This window comes from Myotis myotis, unplaced genomic scaffold (genome assembly GCF_014108235.1).
Source record: "Myotis myotis isolate mMyoMyo1 unplaced genomic scaffold, mMyoMyo1.p scaffold_m19_p_63, whole genome shotgun sequence".
In the NCBI taxonomy this organism is placed as follows: Eukaryota; Metazoa; Chordata; class Mammalia; order Chiroptera; family Vespertilionidae; genus Myotis; species Myotis myotis.
In genome coordinates, this window is record NW_023416372.1 from 284,162 (window position 1) to 300,985 (window position 16,824).

At 56.9% G+C, this 16,824-nt stretch overlaps 1 protein-coding gene across 1 annotated transcript in view; it reads left to right on the plus strand.

The window, feature by feature from the left end:
• Positions 1-16,824, plus strand: part of RASA3 (RAS p21 protein activator 3) — a 114,302-nt gene that overhangs the window by 95,785 nt on the left and 1,693 nt on the right. The window contains exons 12-23 of the mRNA XM_036315882.1: positions 294-408; positions 1,167-1,241; positions 2,128-2,251; positions 3,521-3,627; positions 4,518-4,595; positions 5,529-5,606; positions 6,580-6,653; positions 7,482-7,588; positions 8,165-8,247; positions 11,675-11,883; positions 12,969-13,072; positions 15,525-15,708. Of these exons, the coding sequence (XP_036171775.1) occupies positions 294-408; positions 1,167-1,241; positions 2,128-2,251; positions 3,521-3,627; positions 4,518-4,595; positions 5,529-5,606; positions 6,580-6,653; positions 7,482-7,588; positions 8,165-8,247; positions 11,675-11,883; positions 12,969-13,072; positions 15,525-15,708 (1,338 nt within the window). The remainder of the gene's footprint in view (positions 1-293; positions 409-1,166; positions 1,242-2,127; positions 2,252-3,520; positions 3,628-4,517; positions 4,596-5,528; positions 5,607-6,579; positions 6,654-7,481; positions 7,589-8,164; positions 8,248-11,674; positions 11,884-12,968; positions 13,073-15,524; positions 15,709-16,824) is intronic.

The window sequence follows — 16,824 nt, forward strand, 5'->3', positions numbered from 1 at the left end:
ATCGGTGGTTCATTTGTATAAAATAGCCTCAGGGAGGGGAGCACCGCCAGCTCCAGTCCCTTTGGATGGGTTGATGGCAGGAGGCGTGTTGCTGACGTGTTACACAGGCAGGACGGCCAGGACCCCTGCTGTGACACGTCCATCTGGGCTCGGGCTCCTTCTAAAACCCCCGATAGCAGACTCCCCGGGCGGGCGTGTGCCTGCCTCTGCGGACGGGCACTCCAGAATAGGTTCTGCTTCTCCTCCAGCTCGCTCGCTGAGGAGACAGAAGTCACCCCGTTGCTGTCTTCCAGGGACCCCAACACCATTTTCCGAGGAAACTCGTTGACATCCAAGTGCATTGACGAGACGATGAAGCTGGCGGGGATGCACTACCTGCACGTCACCCTGAAGCCCACCATCGAGGAGGTGGGTCGGGGTCCCCAAGGATCCAGTGTTACAGGGGTGCATGCAAGAACCCACATGTCTGTGTGAAGGACAGGCAGACATACAGGGAATGCAATGTGGACAAACAGCTGTCACTTTAATGTCAGCTGTGTTCCCAGCCTCACCACACACCTGCCGTGTGTATTTCAGAATCGTCCTCATTTTCTCAAATTAACAAACCACTTAAGAAAACCCATTATTCTGAAGACAGAGGCCTTGCAGGAGAGGGCACCCCTTCCCACAGGTGCTGGCTCTCCCCGACCTCGCAGGGCCTGGGGTTTTCTCTGGAGCCCCCTGCAGCTGAGGCGGCCTCGCCCCGACTTCTCGTAGCTGTTGACACATGAAAGGAACCACACGCTTCCTTTCCATGGGACTCAGCGTTTCTTCCCTGAGCCCTTCATGGGCACCTGGGCAATTCCCTAAAAAACAGGCCCCATGCTGTGCGAGGGAAATTCAGATCGCATTCCGGTTGAGCCTCTGTGTGGTTTCCTGGCAGCACTTTGAAGTGGAACGTTGTGAAGCTTTATGGCGCCGGGTTCCATGGGAGATAATGCAGAACCATCTCCCAGGAAGTCCCGGCCCCCCACCCCCTCCGGGACTCCAGCCTCGCACACTGTCCGGTCTGCGGCCACTCTTCCCAATGCAGCTGGCGGGGGGCTGGCTGTGGGCAGCTGTGTTCTGAACAAGGCTCATGGCTGGGATCTGTCTCGCTCACTCCTGGTCGCAAATGCTCTTTCCAGATATGCCAGGGCCACAAACCCTGCGAAATCGACCCTGTGAAGCTGAAAGATGGTGAAAACCTTGAAAACAACATGGTAAGGGGCTCCGGCTCATTCACCAACACTTTCCAGAGCCAGTGCCTGTCTTGAGGCTCTGTCAGGTAGGGCAGGGCGTGCTTTGCAAGGGCACGCACAGGAGCCTGAGGCAGACGCTGACTTTACCTGCTGTGAGGGGACCAGTCCCGGGCGACGATTGGCCACCGTCTGTCTTTGCTCTTGAGTTCCTTCCTGCCACGAGCACCACTCTGTGGCCTGCCCCTCTGCTCCTGCTCCTTCCCTTCCTGGGACAGCCAGGAGCCCTCCCCCTGCCCGCCCCCTGCACCCCTGCATGGGGTGGCCTCGCCAGCCTCAGTCTCCCCAGCCCTCAACAAACACAGGTCTCAAACCTACCACCCAGGCTGTTCCCAGAGCTGTTTCTTAAAACATCAAAACTCCCTAATTTTGACATTTCACCCTAAACATTTTTGTCTTTTTTATGATTTCTCCATCCAGATCAGGTGATGTCTTTGTCATGCCTTAAAAAACAAACAAAAAAAACAACAACAACAACAAAAAAAAAACAAAAAAAAAAGGCAGGGTTCTCACCTTCGGGAACTTACACTTCAGTGAATTTGACTGTGTTTAGTTAATGAGGTCAGGCACGGAGGAGGGGACACGGTGTGGCTTTCCCCACACCCAGAGCCCCTATTATTTGCACTATATGAATTATTATAACTAGTCAGTATGTATTTTAGGAGGGTTTTTTTAAAACCATGATGGGAATTGTATCTTTTGCTGACACAGCTCCCAGAGGCTGCTCTGGGCTGGTCCCTGACCTCTGGACGCGCTCCCTCCCCATGTGGTTGAGGTGCTCCATGCAGCCCGGGAGAGAGTCGGGTCCACATGAGCACTGTTGGGGTGTCCCACCCACATCTCATTGCAGGAGAACCTGCGGCAGTACGTCGACCGCATCTTCAACGTCATCACCAAGTCGGGGGTGAGCTGCCCGACGGTCATGTGTGACATTTTCTTTTCCCTCCGAGAGGCGGCTGCTAAGCGCTTCCAGGGTGAGTGCTTTGGATACGCTCAGCCAGCAGGAAACACCTACAGCCCCTCCCTAGGTGGCTCCCTTCCCCTGCGCCAGACGCCTCAAAGCACAGAGGGGGCGTCTCAGAGCCCCATAAAGAGGCCAGAGCTCAGGTGTCAGCATGCATCCCTTTGTATGCATGTCTGCGGGCAGAGCGCCCTAGTCCCCGTCTGCGCCTGTCCCTGGGTGAGCTAGGGCTGCGGCCCCACACCAGGCAGTAGGCTGAGTTTCGTCCAGTGGAACAGTGTCTACTTACCTGAGTCTGGTTTATGCAGTCAGGAAGCCGCCCGTCTGGGTCCTCTGGCAGTTTCCTACTTCAGTCCACCGTGTCGCCACTTGGTGCTCTGTGTCACCTAACTCTGCCTGGCTATATTTCTAAGAAAGACAGGATGAATTGAGACTGGAAGGATTCCAGGGATGAGCCCCCTCTTTAATTATGCTGATTCCTTGGGGAGGCGCCCAGAGCTGCCATGGCATCCAGCCCTGTGGGAGGGGTCACGGTAACCAAGGACCTGGGTACAGGGCACTCATCAGCTCAGACCACTTGGTACTTGGCCCCTGCCTGGTCCAGTGAGCACATCCCTAACTCACTTCCTCCATCCCTGGGAGCCCATGAATCAGCCCAGACATGACCTGCTGCCTTGGGAACCGCTGAAACCTCAGCCTCCATGCAGAGCAGTCCCTGTGCCCAGACAGAAGGTCCCCAGGTGAACCCAGCCCCTTCCCTCCACCTGCTGGGGCAGCTCAGCTTCCATAGCCGAGCCCGGCCAGGACCTCCTGCTCTCAGAGCTCGGGCTCCTTCTTGGGCCAAAAAGGAACCCCGTGTCTGGGGCGGGCAGTTACCAAGCACACCAAGCCTCTGATCCTCTTTGGGACAAGATGGAAGGAAGTAAATAAATAGTGAACAGACCATATCCTCCCATCCCCGATGTGAGCGACCCGCCCAATAATGAGCCGTCTCCCTATAAGGCCACTAGGGCCCGGTGAGCGGGTCGTGTCTGTCACAGCCCAGCTGCCAGACGGTGTGATTAATAACAGTGAGGGGGAGGGGGAGGAGGAGAGACAGAGATAGAGAGCGAGAGAGACAGCGAAGGAGAGAGGCAGTGGGTCCAGGAGAGCCGCGGGCCAGCACCTCTGCCTCGGGGGGCCCTGGGTGGAGCAGGGGCTCTGGGGTGCAGCCCCTCGCCCCGGTCCCCTGCTGTGATCTGTCGGAAGCCCGTTGAGTTGGCTCTCTGTGCCCTGGCTACAGATGACCTGGACGTGAGGTACACGGCGGTGAGCAGCTTCATTTTCCTGAGGTTCTTCGCGCCCGCCATCCTGTCCCCCAACCTCTTCCAGCTCACGCCTCACCACACAGTAAGTGGGCACCAGCCCTGCGAGCGGGGACCCAGCCCTCCTGTACCAGCGGGGGACGGGGGCCCAGGCCAGACTCGTTGCCAGGCCTGTGGAGGTGGGGAAACAACGGCTCCATGGCGGTGGGGTGTGAACATGCCACGCGCCCTTGCCTCCTTCATCGACAAGGACTTGAGCGACTTTCCTAGGCTGCGTCAGTTCAAACATGGATGCTGTGACCAGGTTTTAACTGCTGACTGCAGTTATGCTCTCCTCTCCCCATGGGAAAAATTGGGTATTTATCATCTTGGGTATATGCAGTCATTTACTCAATCAAGCACCAGATGATAATTGAGCACCCGTATGTGCCGGGCCCTGGGCTTTCCCGGAGCTGATGTCAGTGATGCATCAGCAAAGGAAGTGCCAGGTGTGGGCAGTGTTTGGTGGAAAGTCCAGGGTGATGGGCCCATTCCTGGTTCTGTTGGTTCTAAATTAAACTTACAACCACGTGAAGGTAAGAGAGGTGACCTGGGAGTCACAGAACTGGGCATGGTAACGGGACAGGGATGCCGCTATGTTCAAGGTGCTCCCGACTAAGTGTGCCGTAGGGTCCGGAGCGCTCATGTCCAGCAGCTCTTTCCACACGTGGCCACGGGGGAGCCGTCCGTGCTGTGTGGAAGTGCCGGGGTCTGGGTCTGGAGAGCCTGCATTTCTAGCACTCCCAGACCACACAGAGTAGAAGGGTCCAGGTGAACGTCTCCGAATCCAGGGTTTGTGTGCTTACTGCTCACTCACAGACAACATGCAGCTTATAGGGATGCCACTCATTTTGCTGGCGGTGCAATGCTGGGCTCAACCACAAGCATTTCTGTAAAACCGCAGCAAAACTCGCATTTCTCTCCCCCGTCTGGCAGGACCCACAGACGTCTAGGACGCTGACGCTCATCTCAAAGACTATTCAGACTCTTGGCAGCTTATCCAAGTCAAAGTCTGTAAGTGATGTCTTTTAATCATCTTCTTTTTAACAAAACACAAAAGAGTGTGTGTTTAATGCATTTATAAGGATAAAGAACAATAGAGCCTGCCAGGCGTCCTCCCGCACCAGCTCAGGAGGTGGAATTCCAGCCCTGGCCAAGCGCCTCTGCACTGCGGGCTGGGAACGTGGCTTTCTCGGGAAATCAGGATGGCGGGCGGTAGTTACTGTCACCTGCGGGACGGCGGCAGGCCCCCTCCTGTGTATGGGTTCAGAGACCGAGTCTCCTCAGCGCAGCTTTGGGGCCAGTGCTTGGCTCTCTCCGAATCAGAGTGACGTAAAAGGTGTGCCGATCGCTTCCCTCCGTCACCAACCCCGGTTTCCGTTGGCTGGAAGTTCAGATAAGCAGGCACCTGCCGGTCAGAGTCTGCACAAAACCCACCTCACGTTCACATCCAGAAAGAGCAGCGTGCCCTCCATGTGAAAGCAGTGCTAACCGGGCTGGGGCACGGGGGTGGTCGTTTGAGGGCCCTTCTGAGTTACTGGGCTTTGCCCCGACGCCTGTCCGTGCCCCTCGGTCACAGGCGAGGCTCCATCCCAGCGACCATGCCTGGGTACAGCATAAACTTCATAGACCTGGAACCCAGATGTCAGTGACCACACGTCGATGGGGGTTGAGCCATACAGTTAGCTCTTAAAACGCCACTTAAGTGGAATTCGTCTCTTGTGAACGTTTTAGCGTGCTTCTGTGATTTCAGGTCTGATTTAAGTACCTGGGCTAAACTTCTAGGGCAGCACCTCCCCTCCCTCCCCCACCCCAGCATTCCTAGCATCTTCCCTCCATTTAGTTAACGTAACAGGCTTGCTGCAGCCTGTGCCGCTAGAGTCTTCAGAGTTGGGCCATGAGCCAGGAGACCTGTAGGCCTTTGTTAAGCGACCTGCTTCATTTTAGGCCAGCTTTAAGGAATCCTACATGGCTGCATTTTACGAATTCTTCAATGAGCAGAAATATGCTGATGCTGTAAAAAATGTGAGTACCAACATCAACTAACATAGACTTACCCCACCCTGATTTTATGTTGTTTCTAAGAAACAGAGTTGCTTTTTAAAAATATCGAGTTTAAATTTGAGTAACATAAAAGCGACCGTTCGCCATTTGAAATGTTTCAGACTGGTCTATTCGCGGAATCGTGTGCCCATCCTCACCACAGGGCTGCTGTAAACGACTCCTACACCCACCACTCTTCTTTGGAACCTGATGTGGGGGCGCCCTCATCATAGAATTTTACGTCTAAATTCTCTCCCTACGTGACTGAGCATTATACCTTCATAGACTCTTTCCTCCTTTTGTTCCACAAACGCCCATGCCCGGCCCAGCCCCAGCCCCTGCCCCTGGTGCCGGCGAATCACAGAGCCCCGGGACCCCAGGCCCAGAGATAAGGACAGCGTGCTTGGGGAAAACTCTCCCAGATCCAAAGCAGTTATATGTATTTACTGCTCAGAAATCATAAAAGCCATAGCCTAGAAGGGAAGGAAGGAGAGGAGCTGGGGGCAGCCGCCAGTTGATGGAAGGAATCCAGACAGGCTGGGGGACAGTTGAATTGATCAGGGAGCCCCGCCCCGAGCAAGACCAGAAGGGATGAAGATGGCCATGGAGGGGAGCCTGCAGTGCTTTAAGCTCCAGGAGAGATGCATGCCCCGGTCACCTGTTGAAAGGCAGGTAGACCTCCAGGTGTTACCTGAAGTCTAGTGAGACCTGCCCGGGAGGAGCCAGCAGGAAGTCCAGGTGGGGGCTGAAAGCTTCTTAGCCACAGTGGAGACCAGCACGGTGTCCCCACGATCTCCAAGAAGGGCCCCCTGCCCTGGCACCTGCCCCCCAGGTTCTCTCTCTCTCCCGGTGTCAGAAGGGGACACAGCATCCGTGACATCATTTATACGTAAGAATGAGTGTGTTCAGGCACGCCATTTCCCCTGTTAATGATCCCATTTCTTTCCCACTTCAGTTCTTAGATCTAATCTCCTCCTCTGGGAGAAGGGACCCCAAGAGCGTGGAGCAGCCCATCCTGCTCAAGGAAGGGTAAGGCTGGCGGAGCCACGGCAGCGAGAGAACTGCAGGCGGCAGGCGCTCCCAGTCTGCCTCGGCCGGGAAGTGGGGCAGATCTGCCCCCGGGGCTGGGGGTCTCCCCGGTCAGAGGCAGCGCAGACCCTTTGGGGCCACTTTTAAACTCCCCAGCCCAGGGCAGGTCTAAACGTGGTGGTGGTTACTCTCACTTCTCCGTGCCTGTTCTCTGCTGAGTTTGCAGTGGAGAAATGCCCGTCCTGGGAGGAAAGGGGAATGAGAGTCCGAATGACCCCCGACTAGTCGGGGGTTCATGCACAGTCGGCTCATGCACACCTGAGTTCCAGGCCTTACCTTCCCCTCCGAAGCCCCGCATTCCTGAAGTGCCCTCCTGTGGGGAGACTAAAGCATCGCACCTAAGCAGGTGCCCCCCCAGCCCCACAGCTTTGCTCCCCAGAGCACACTTTCATGCCTCTGAGGCTGCTGCCAGCGCGTGCTCTCTGGAAGCATCTTTCCAGTATTTCAGTGTGGGAGGTGGGGAGGGGGTAGCTGCTTTGCTGGAGGGCTAAGCCCTCACCAACTTGTAATTTACAGTTATCACCAGCAGGGGGGGCTAAACTTCTCTAAAGCAGAGACATTGGCCTTTTGATTTTTAAAATCTATCACTTGGAAATATGTTTAGAAGATATTGAAAATCCAGTCTGCATCGGGTATCACAGATACGAAAGCGATGAGTTATTTTGATGTTGCAGACGTGACTTTGGGCTGCAGGACGGGGAGGGCGACGTGGAACCTGACCCTGAGCCCTGGGACGGCCCCCCCACCCACGTGTCCTGTTCACAACAGGTTCATGATCAAGAGGGCGCAAGGACGAAAGCGCTTTGGGATGAAGAATTTTAAGAAAAGGTGGTTCCGCTTGACAAATCATGAATTTACCTACCAGAAAAGCAAAGGTAACAAGAAAAATTCGCTTTTCCCTTCTTTTCACATACCTTTATTCCGAGGGACCAGGGCCTTGTCTAAGTCCCAGTTGGGGTTGCCCTCTGCTTTTCCGGAGTGAAACTGAAAGCAGAGAAGGTGTGTTCCCCAACGTGAGCAGTTTCCGTAAACAGGAGAGCAGGGGCGACATCCACGGGGACGGCCCGGTGGGGAGCGGGAGGGGCGCAGGCGGGCACCATGCTTCCAGGTGTAGGAATCAGGGTCTCACGGGTCTTATTCCACTTTGGCTGTGTTCTCCTGGGTCTGAAATGGCTCCGGTTTAGGTCAGGGGATGGCGAAAACGTAGTCTCTCCCCATAAAAACCAGGGGACGTGGCTCCTGGAAACAGTCCTGGATGTTGCTGGGAGCTGAGGCTCTGTTGTCCTGTGGACACAGAGGTCCCATTTCCAGGCCTCCTCTGACCACTGCCCTCGGCCCCCTGTGCCTGTGGCCTGTCGGTTTCTTAGCTTTCTCACCTAAAGAGGGGAGACCTAACCCTCCTAACCCAGCATGGCCTCTGGGCCTGGCCTCATGAACCCCTCTCGCCGCAGGAGACCAGCCGCTCTACAGCATTCCCATCGAGAACATTCTGGCCGTGGAGAAACTGGAGGAGGAGTCCTTCAAGATGAAGAACGTGAGTGCAGCCCTGGCAGGCGCTCCTCCGGGCATCGCTCTCCTCTCCCACTCACACCCGCCACCCCTGCCTCTCGTCTCGGGGCCCTGCCTGGGTGTCTACAAGGTGCTGTGTGGCTTTGCGCCTGACCTGGGAGCCCAGCAGCCTGGCTGGCCCTGCCTGTCGGCTGGGGCAGGAGAACCTGTGGGACGATGGCCTCCCTGGTGTCCCTGGGGGTCCAGGGACCCTCTGTTAAAGGACGCCAGGGGCAGGCTCTGGGACCGTGTGGAATTTCTTTGAAATGTTTTATTTTGCTCTAGTTTGAACTTCCAGAAAAGTAAGACTAGAACATGGACTTCCCATGTCCCCTAACCCAGAGTCACTGGTTTTGTCCCATTTGCTGAGCATATTCCTTAATTTGCCCTCCTCCTCTCTCCATAGAGGATGTACATATTTTTTTCCTGCACCATGTAAATACTTCCGTGTATTTCCTAAACACAAGGGCATTCATATAATCTCATACAGTAGCCAAGCCAGGACACCCAAGCTGATGCACTAGCACCACTAGCCCACAGTCCGTATTTAAATTCCGCCAGTTGTCCCAGTACTGTTCTCCCCCGCCCCCCTCCCAGGCTGGCACGCAGTCCAGAGCCACATGGTCTGTTGTTTCTCTGGCATCTCCTTAATCTGGAACATTCCTCGGTCCTTACCCCTGTTTTGTGGCCGTGGCATTTTTGAGGCATGCAGGCCAGTTTTTGTGGACACCCCTCGGTTTGGGTGTGTCAGGTGGTCGCTGGGCATGGTCGGGTCATGGGTTCCGTCGGGAACCCCGGAGGCCCTGGTCGCTGGTGTATCCTCTCAGGGGGCCCGGCTCATAGTGAGTGAGTGGCCGTGGGAGACACACGGGGCTGTCAGTGTCCTGCTTCTCCTCAAGTCCTCCCCTCCGCGAAGACTCTCTGACTGTCATTTCCTCGCTGCTTCTCATTGGCTCTCAACTGTGCACAACTCTTCCTTCTCCCCCAGGGAGGCTGGCACTCAGTAGTTGGGACTGTAAGGACTCCCAGGGCCCCATTTTATTCAGGGGCTGGGGTCCCGTTGCCCTGGGAGGAGGGCCTGCTTGCACAGCATCCCGGCCCATTGCTCGCTGCCTCTGCATCCAGCGGCATTTCCTCGCTCAGCCGGCTCTGCGACAGATGCCAGGCTCATGGCACACAGCACGGGACCTCAGGCCAGGCTCTGCTCCCGGAGCTGCCAGGGAGCTGACCCGTCCTCCTCCCTCTCCTGTGTCTGCCCGCCTCGCTCATTGGCACAACTCAACGCTCGGGTATTCAGTAGGTGCCTAAGGCTGCACTGGGTCTGTGGGGGACATGGGAGTCTGTTTTGCCGGGCCAGGGCTGAGTAGTCACACGGTGCTTACACTTCTTCTGGGTCTGAGGTCGGCTCCCAGCCCGCTGCACAGATGAAGGGGTGGCCCCACCTGCATGCTCTGGATGCTCAGACAGCAGCTCCTGCTCCCTGCTCTGTTTTTTCTTTATTTTTTTTAAAAACCCTCACTGGAGGGTTTGTTTTTATTGATTTTAGAGAGAGAAAAAGGGAGAGGGAGAGAGAGAAACATCGATGTGAGAGAGAAACATAGATCAGTTGCCTCCCGATGTGCCCCGACCAGGGATCGAACCCAAAACCTGGGTATGTACGCCGACTGGGAATCGAACCCGTGACCTCTCAATGTTCAGGACAGTGTTCCAACCACACCGGTCAGGGCCTGCCCTATTCCTGGTCCTTCCCCAGGACTATTTGAGGCCACTTATTGGGCGAGCAGATGGCCCGTGGCAGACGTGGGTTTTCCCCTGGACCTGGGGATGTTCACACTATCGCACCTGCTCCCGGAGCTGGAAGGCCTGCCTCCTCTGCAGGCAGCACCCTGGAGCGTGTCTGGGCCTTGCCCTCTCCAAGATGGGGGCTGGGAACGCCCGCCCTCAGCCAGAGGCATTCCCAGACATCCACAAAGAACACGAGTGTGGAAACGTCCTGGAAGCAGCTGGGAGCTGTTTCGTTCGTCAGGCCCTGAATTTAGGTTTAGAATAATTCCCTAATTTTAGCATTGTTTATTCATCAGCCTGCTTTTTCCTCTTGCCTTCCTCACAGCCAGCTTCCCAGGGTGCTACCTACTAGGCTCACGTCCTGTTCCATCTGAGAGATTTTTTGAAGGTTTGCTGTGTTCCAAGCCCTGTTGCAGAGGCCAGTCCGTGAGGACTGTTAGGACAAAATGCCTCCTTCTAGTGGCCGTCCTTCCACTGGGGACTGGAGCCGTGCACAGATGCGCGCGTCTGAGGCCTGGGCAGTGGTGCGTGTGTGCCAGGCAGGATGGGGGACTTGGTCTCTGGCAGTGAGCCCCGACTAGTCACTCAGGAACGTGGACTCACAACTCCCTCTCCCAGATCCACCGACTCCTGTTCCTTCCTCCTTCCGGTGCTCACCACCAGCCCTTGGGAGAGGCCACTGTCACCCTTCTGTGGCACCCCGACTCCTGGCCTCCCCTCACGCCCTCTGACAAGCCCCGTGTGAGAGCCTCGGCCTGCCCACCTCCCCCATAACCCCCTTCTTTGTGCAGCTGGCCTACTCCTGCGGGAGCTCCGGCCCTGCCTGATGCTCAGAACCTTGCGCCTATTGTCTCTGCTGCCCCAGGGCCTGTGCCCTGCTGTCCCTGCTGCCCAGGACACTGTCCATCCCTGCCTCCCCCACTCAGTTTAACTAACCCTTAACCTGCTGCTCTCTGGAGGAGTGTTTATTCTGAGCATTTACACTGACCTCCTGCTGGGCTGCCCTCACTCATCCCCTGCATCTTGTGTTCATTTTCTCCTGCCGGCTGGAAGCTCACGAGGGCAGAAACTCTCTGCCCACACCATGTCCCCAGGACCAAGGGCAGTTTGTTGAGTGAATAATAAATAGGAAAGGAGTGGCGGCTCTGAGGAGGCAACACCTGCCTGAATGAGGAAGAAGAGTCCCCAGGCCTTTCGGATGGAGGCAGAGCTGGGAGGAGGACGGGAGGGTGGGCAGCATGAGCTCTGCTGTGCCTTGCAGGGAATCCCACCCCAGCTTAAAAAGTAAGGGACCCAAAGAAACCAGCCCTTTGTGTGAAGGCCCCAGTCAGCTTTGGGAGGCCCCATGGGCGAGACAAGTGGTGCTGCTCCTGCCTTTCGAATGGAGACCCCTGACCCCGAGGAAGGAAGTGCCTTGGCCAGGCTGACCATGGCTCCTGTCGCGCCTGCCTCCCCCAGGCCAGCGGCTTCAGCTCTGTTTTCAAGTTCAAGGGCAGCAGAAAGCCCTTTGCACCCACGGCAGCCACTGGACTTGTCTGCCTCTGGGTCAGTTTCAGACCCTCTCGCTGTAGCCCCTGGGCGTGTAGGCATTGCTGGGCGGCCCCCGAGCCCACCCTCCATCTCCCCAGATGTTCCAGGTCATCCAGCCGGAGCGGGCGCTGTACATCCAGGCCAACAACTGCGTGGAGGCCAAGGCCTGGATCGACATCCTCACCAAAGTGAGCCAGTGCAACCAGAAGCGCCTCACCGTCTATCACCCCTCCGCCTACCTCAACGGCCACTGGCTGTGCTGCAGGGCCTCCTCGGACACGGCCCCCGGCTGCTCCCCGTGCACCGGGTAGGTCTGCGGGTTTCCAGCCCCAGCCGCCTGGGGTAGCCCAGCACAGTTACCCGGTTTATGCACCCTTCAGGGAAGTTTTGTCAAGGGGTCAAGTTGGGGCTAAGATGCAGTCCCCACCCACTCAGCCAACTGCACACCCCCAGGCTGAGCCTCCACCGAGGGAGCCCTCACAGACTGCGTAGCCTGGCAGGAGCTCCGGGCCTGCCTGGGTTCTCCTGCCCCTGCCGGGGGTGCGTGCCATCCTTGCAGAGCGGCCGGCAATGAGGAGGGTGCTCCAGGCAGAGAGGGGACCCCCAGGGGCAGGCTTTTCTGCCTGTTTCTTCTAAGACCCTGCAAGCGCTCTGCCCTCCTGATGCACCCCCATCAATTTCTCCAGGCGACACTTCCCACCTTTGGGAACCGAGACAGCCCCTCATTTCCTGTCCTCTATCAGCTGGGCCCCCTGACGGTCATGAGAGGCTCCTCTCTGCCATCCTGGGGGGAGGCCTGGTGACTCACAGTTGGCCTGTCCCTGTGCCCCATGTGACTTGTGAGAAAAGTGACAACTGCTGTTTGTTGTGGTTGTGGTTGTGACGCAGCCCCCCAAAGCTCTCAGAGGTGGAAACAGGACATGCAGCTTCACAGGCAAAGAAGCTAAGACTCAGGGTAAGGGCTAAGTCCCTGCTGTCCAGGAGTCTGTGCCCCAGCCCTTGCCTGTCTCCCCAGAGAGGCTGGGTGCTGTGTCTGGGAGGGGCTGCGGCTGTACCCTCAGGCAGGAGCAGCAGCCCATCGGAGCCTCGGGAAGGAGTGGGGACCCGCTTGTCCCTCCCTACCTGGGGCAGCCAACCGACCCTTCAGGGCACACAGCCCAAGTGCATATTTTATTCTGGGTCCTTTCATAGCAAAATAAGTCTGCCTTGTTTGCTTGCTATCCTGGCAGATGGTCACGGCTCAGTGCCGGTGAATTATTTCACAAACCACACACAAATGCCCGTCGGGGATAAGTTCAGTGTTGGATCACGCTGTCGTCTTCAGTGGTCTTTTAAAAAGTCAATACCATGATTAACAGCTCTGTGCTCTCCGTTCTCACTGTGTTCGAGCAGCGGCCTCCCAGCAAACATCCAGCTGGACATCGACGGGGACCGAGAGACGGAGCGCATCTACTCCCTGTTCAACTTGTACATGAGCAAACTGGAGAAGATGCAAGGTGAGGACGGGGTCAGCCTCTCACACCGATTGCAGCAGCGCGGGGGACGCCTGGCCCAGGCGACACGCGGAACGTTCCGCAGAGTGACTCGGGGAAGTGTAGGCAGACCCCGTCTTGTTGTGCTTCCCTGTATTATGATTCCCAGGGACTGTGTTTTCATCAACATCAGGGAAGGCCCTCCACCAGCAGAAAGATCACCACTCACTGAAGGCACACGTGACAGCGTGTTTTAGTCATAAAATAATTCTAATTAAGGTTTTCACATTGTTTTTTCTAGACATAATGTTATTGCACACATAGTAGACTACAGTGTAGTGAAATGACCTTTGTATGCACTGGGAAACCAAACTATTAGCGCGACTTTATTGCAATATCCACTTTATGGTGGTCTGGAGCCGAACCCACAGTCTCTCCCAGACATGCCTGTGAGCCCCTCTGAGCCTCCCTGGCCTGCGCCTGGGTCTGTCGGTGGTACCTTCTGCAGGTTAGGCACCTGTTTGGGAGACAGGTTAGTGCCTGGGACCGTGGGTGGTCAGCACCCCTCCCATCGTCTGGCGCTGTGTCCTGTTCCCGGCTGCTGTGTGAAAGCGTGTCAGTTGCCTTGCTGAAACCAACATGCACACACTCTGGGCATTTCCCTAAGTCTGGGTTTTATAAACCCTTTTAAAGAGGAAGAAGTGTGCTTATCATGATCCCTTCTAGTTGATGTTGGTTTTATTTTTTCCTTCCTGAGCTTAGCTCATAATCTATTTACTAATCCATTCAAGAATTTTGCATCTGATAGGTCTGTGGCTTACGGCTCCCCTTTCTTTGTGGTCTTGGCAGTTAAGGCCCCTCAACCCCCCTTAGTCCTGGATGCCCTCGGGGCCTGGGCCTCTCCCATGTTCCTCCCAGTGCTCCCCGCACAGACCACGCTCCGTGGTGCCGGGATGGAGTTCTTCCAGGACTTGGAGGCCTCGATGCAGAGCCAGCTTTGGCTTCTGCTCCGAGACACATGGGGCAAGTCACTCACCAGGCAAGCCCTGACTTCCTCTCCTGCGAAATGGGGCATCACCGCCACCAGCCCATTGGCTCAATTCGAGGACTGAGGGGAACAAACTCCGTGAAGCAGTGAGCACAGCACCCGGAGCTGAGGAGGGCTGGGGCCGGGTGCCTGTGTGCTTCTCCCGTCACCATCGTCCGTCCTGCTGGCCTTTGGTGACTCTCCTCCGCACCTGAGCCCAGACACCTGTCCCGGCAGTGAGACCACCTTCTGTTTCTGCTTCTTTAACAAGCTTCACAGACGTTTGCTTACTCAGGTCTTAGCTCTCTTGACCTGCCCATGTGGCAGTGACGGTCCTTTGCACCTATCCCTCCCTCTGTCCTTACGAGCCACCACGGCTCACACTCCCACGGGGCCCGGGCTCAGGAGACTGGGGGCACCGGCTAACAGGCTCTGGCGCTTAAGTAACTTGCCCGAAGCCACGCAGTTACAAGCAGTGGCGGGGGGCGGGGGGAGGGCACGCGGCTGGTGGCTGCAGACCGACCTGCGCTTCACTCACGAGGAACAGGCTGAGCTCACACTCGAGCTCGGGGGCCCTGGGCTCCTCTTCTCCACTCTGTTGTCCCTCGCGTTGAGGGCCCCTTGTCTTTCTCCTGTCACACCCCCTTGTTCTCTGAAATTTTACGTCCTTTCCATCTTCCTTTGCGCAGACTTGTGACTTTTCAGTTAGAACCCAGAGGTTTCCCCTGAGCAGAAGCAGGATCGCAGAGCTTTCTGTGATAATGGACAGAGTACGATGAGGCGAGGGGCCCTCCTGATGCTGGCTCGCTGGGCCAGGCGCCCTGCAAAGCACACGTCTTCCCACCTGGTCTCTCTGTGGCCCTGGAGCGCAGGGCCCAGCATAGCTGTCGGGCAGATGGGAGGGGCCGGGGCCGGGTGCTAGGGGACAGGACCGGGGCTGCTGCCGTTCAGGTATCTGGATGCCTCCTGTGGATCACGGACGGCTGCAGGCAGCATGGTCTTCAGCGGGAGTGAGGTGTCCAAGGAGAGAGCTACCTGCTGAGCAGGTGGGGGTGGAGGTCTGAGGAAACCGCCTGCACAGACTGGCCGAGAGGCTGACCATGTCCGACCCCACAGGCCCTCAAGCCAGCCTGGCCCAGTGTCCAGGAGCAGACAGACATCCGCTGTTCCCGGCTTGATGAGCCGGTGGGGCCTGGATGGACGCAGGTCACCCAGGGGCAGGGCTGTCAGAGAGGTGCTGGGGCCTGGCGAGGGGGCATTGGACCCTCAGAGGCCTCGGTTCCTGGGCCCTGGCTTTCTGGCCCTGCAGGACCCCCAGCACTCAGCGTCGGCCAGGCTGGAAGGAACGGCTGCTGGTTCTGGGGCCTTTGCCTATGAATGGTCAGCCTTTACTGAGGAGTCCAGGTGCTTCCCCGAGCACTGACCTCCTCCCTGTCCCCAACGGTGCAGAGGCCTGTGGGAGCAGATCTGTGTATGATGGCCCAGAGCAAGAGGAGTACTTGACCTTCATCATCGATGACCCCCAGGAGACCTACAAGACACTGAAGCAGGTCATCGCCCAGGTCGGGGCCCTGGAGCAGGAGCACGCCCAGTACAAAAGGGACAAGTTCAAGAAGACCAAGTATGGGAGCCAGTGAGTATGGCCCCCGGGTGCGTGGAAAGTCCCGGCAAGGGCATGGGGGCTGGGGGAGAGACTGCAGGGAGCTCCCGGGGGAGGAGGGTGCTGCCTGCCCCAGAGCCGGTGTGCAGCGTGCGGACTGCGCAGGCTTCCCAGCTCCTTCAGAGCAGGGCTCGCCTCACTCGCCAGGCCTCTGGGCAGTGTCCTGGGAGCAGCACTCTCTCCCTTCTCCCCTCCTGCCTTCCCAACTCATTCACTTTCAGAATTAGGTTTTCCTGGGCCAGCAAACCGGCCCTTTCCCCCTCTCTTGAGGCCAGCTCTGGTGGACTGGCCCCCATCTTTGTCTTGTCCCTCCCTCTCTTCCTCCAGCCCCTCCTCCCCCCTCCCTTCTTCCTTCCCTTCCTCCCTCCGTTCCTGGCAGGTGTGGGTTTGCTCTGGGAAGGGGAGTGAAGGGCTCTGCAAGAGGTGCCTCCTTTGACCAGTTGCTCACAAGAGCCCGGCACCCAGCGAGCACCTCCCGGGGTCGTGATCCTTCTTTGCTCCTAGATGAGTCATCCTGGCCCCATAGACATTCAAAGCATATTCCAGATTCCCTTTACACCCCGCTGTCGAGAGAGCTGCGTAGACCTAAAAATGTTGTCTTTGATTACACGTGGTAAAGCCGAGGTTAAAACAGCCTGGAGCGCATCCTGCTTCCTGTGGCAGCAGCTGTGCAAGCGCTTGGGCAGCTCAGGACCGAGCGCCTGCGACCCTGGGGCCAGGCACTCAGCAGACAGCACCGTGCCCCTGTGGAGCGCAGGGTTCCCACACACGTGTGGGTGCATGGCACACGCTCTATGCACATGGTCATGTGTGCACATGAGACCTACACACTGTGACTAGGGTCCCAGTGGGTGCCTCCACAGGCGGCTTTGGGCTAAGTCTTCTTTTGCTTGTCTATATTTTTCATATTAATTACAAAGAATACACATCATATATATAGATAGAAAAAAGTCTCTTATTTTTTTTAATCCTCACCCGAGGATATTTTTCCATTGATTTTTAGAGAGAGTTGGAAGAGAGAGGGAAGGACAGAAAGAAATATGGGAGAGAAATACATCAATTGGTTGCCTCCTGTATGTGCCCCGACCA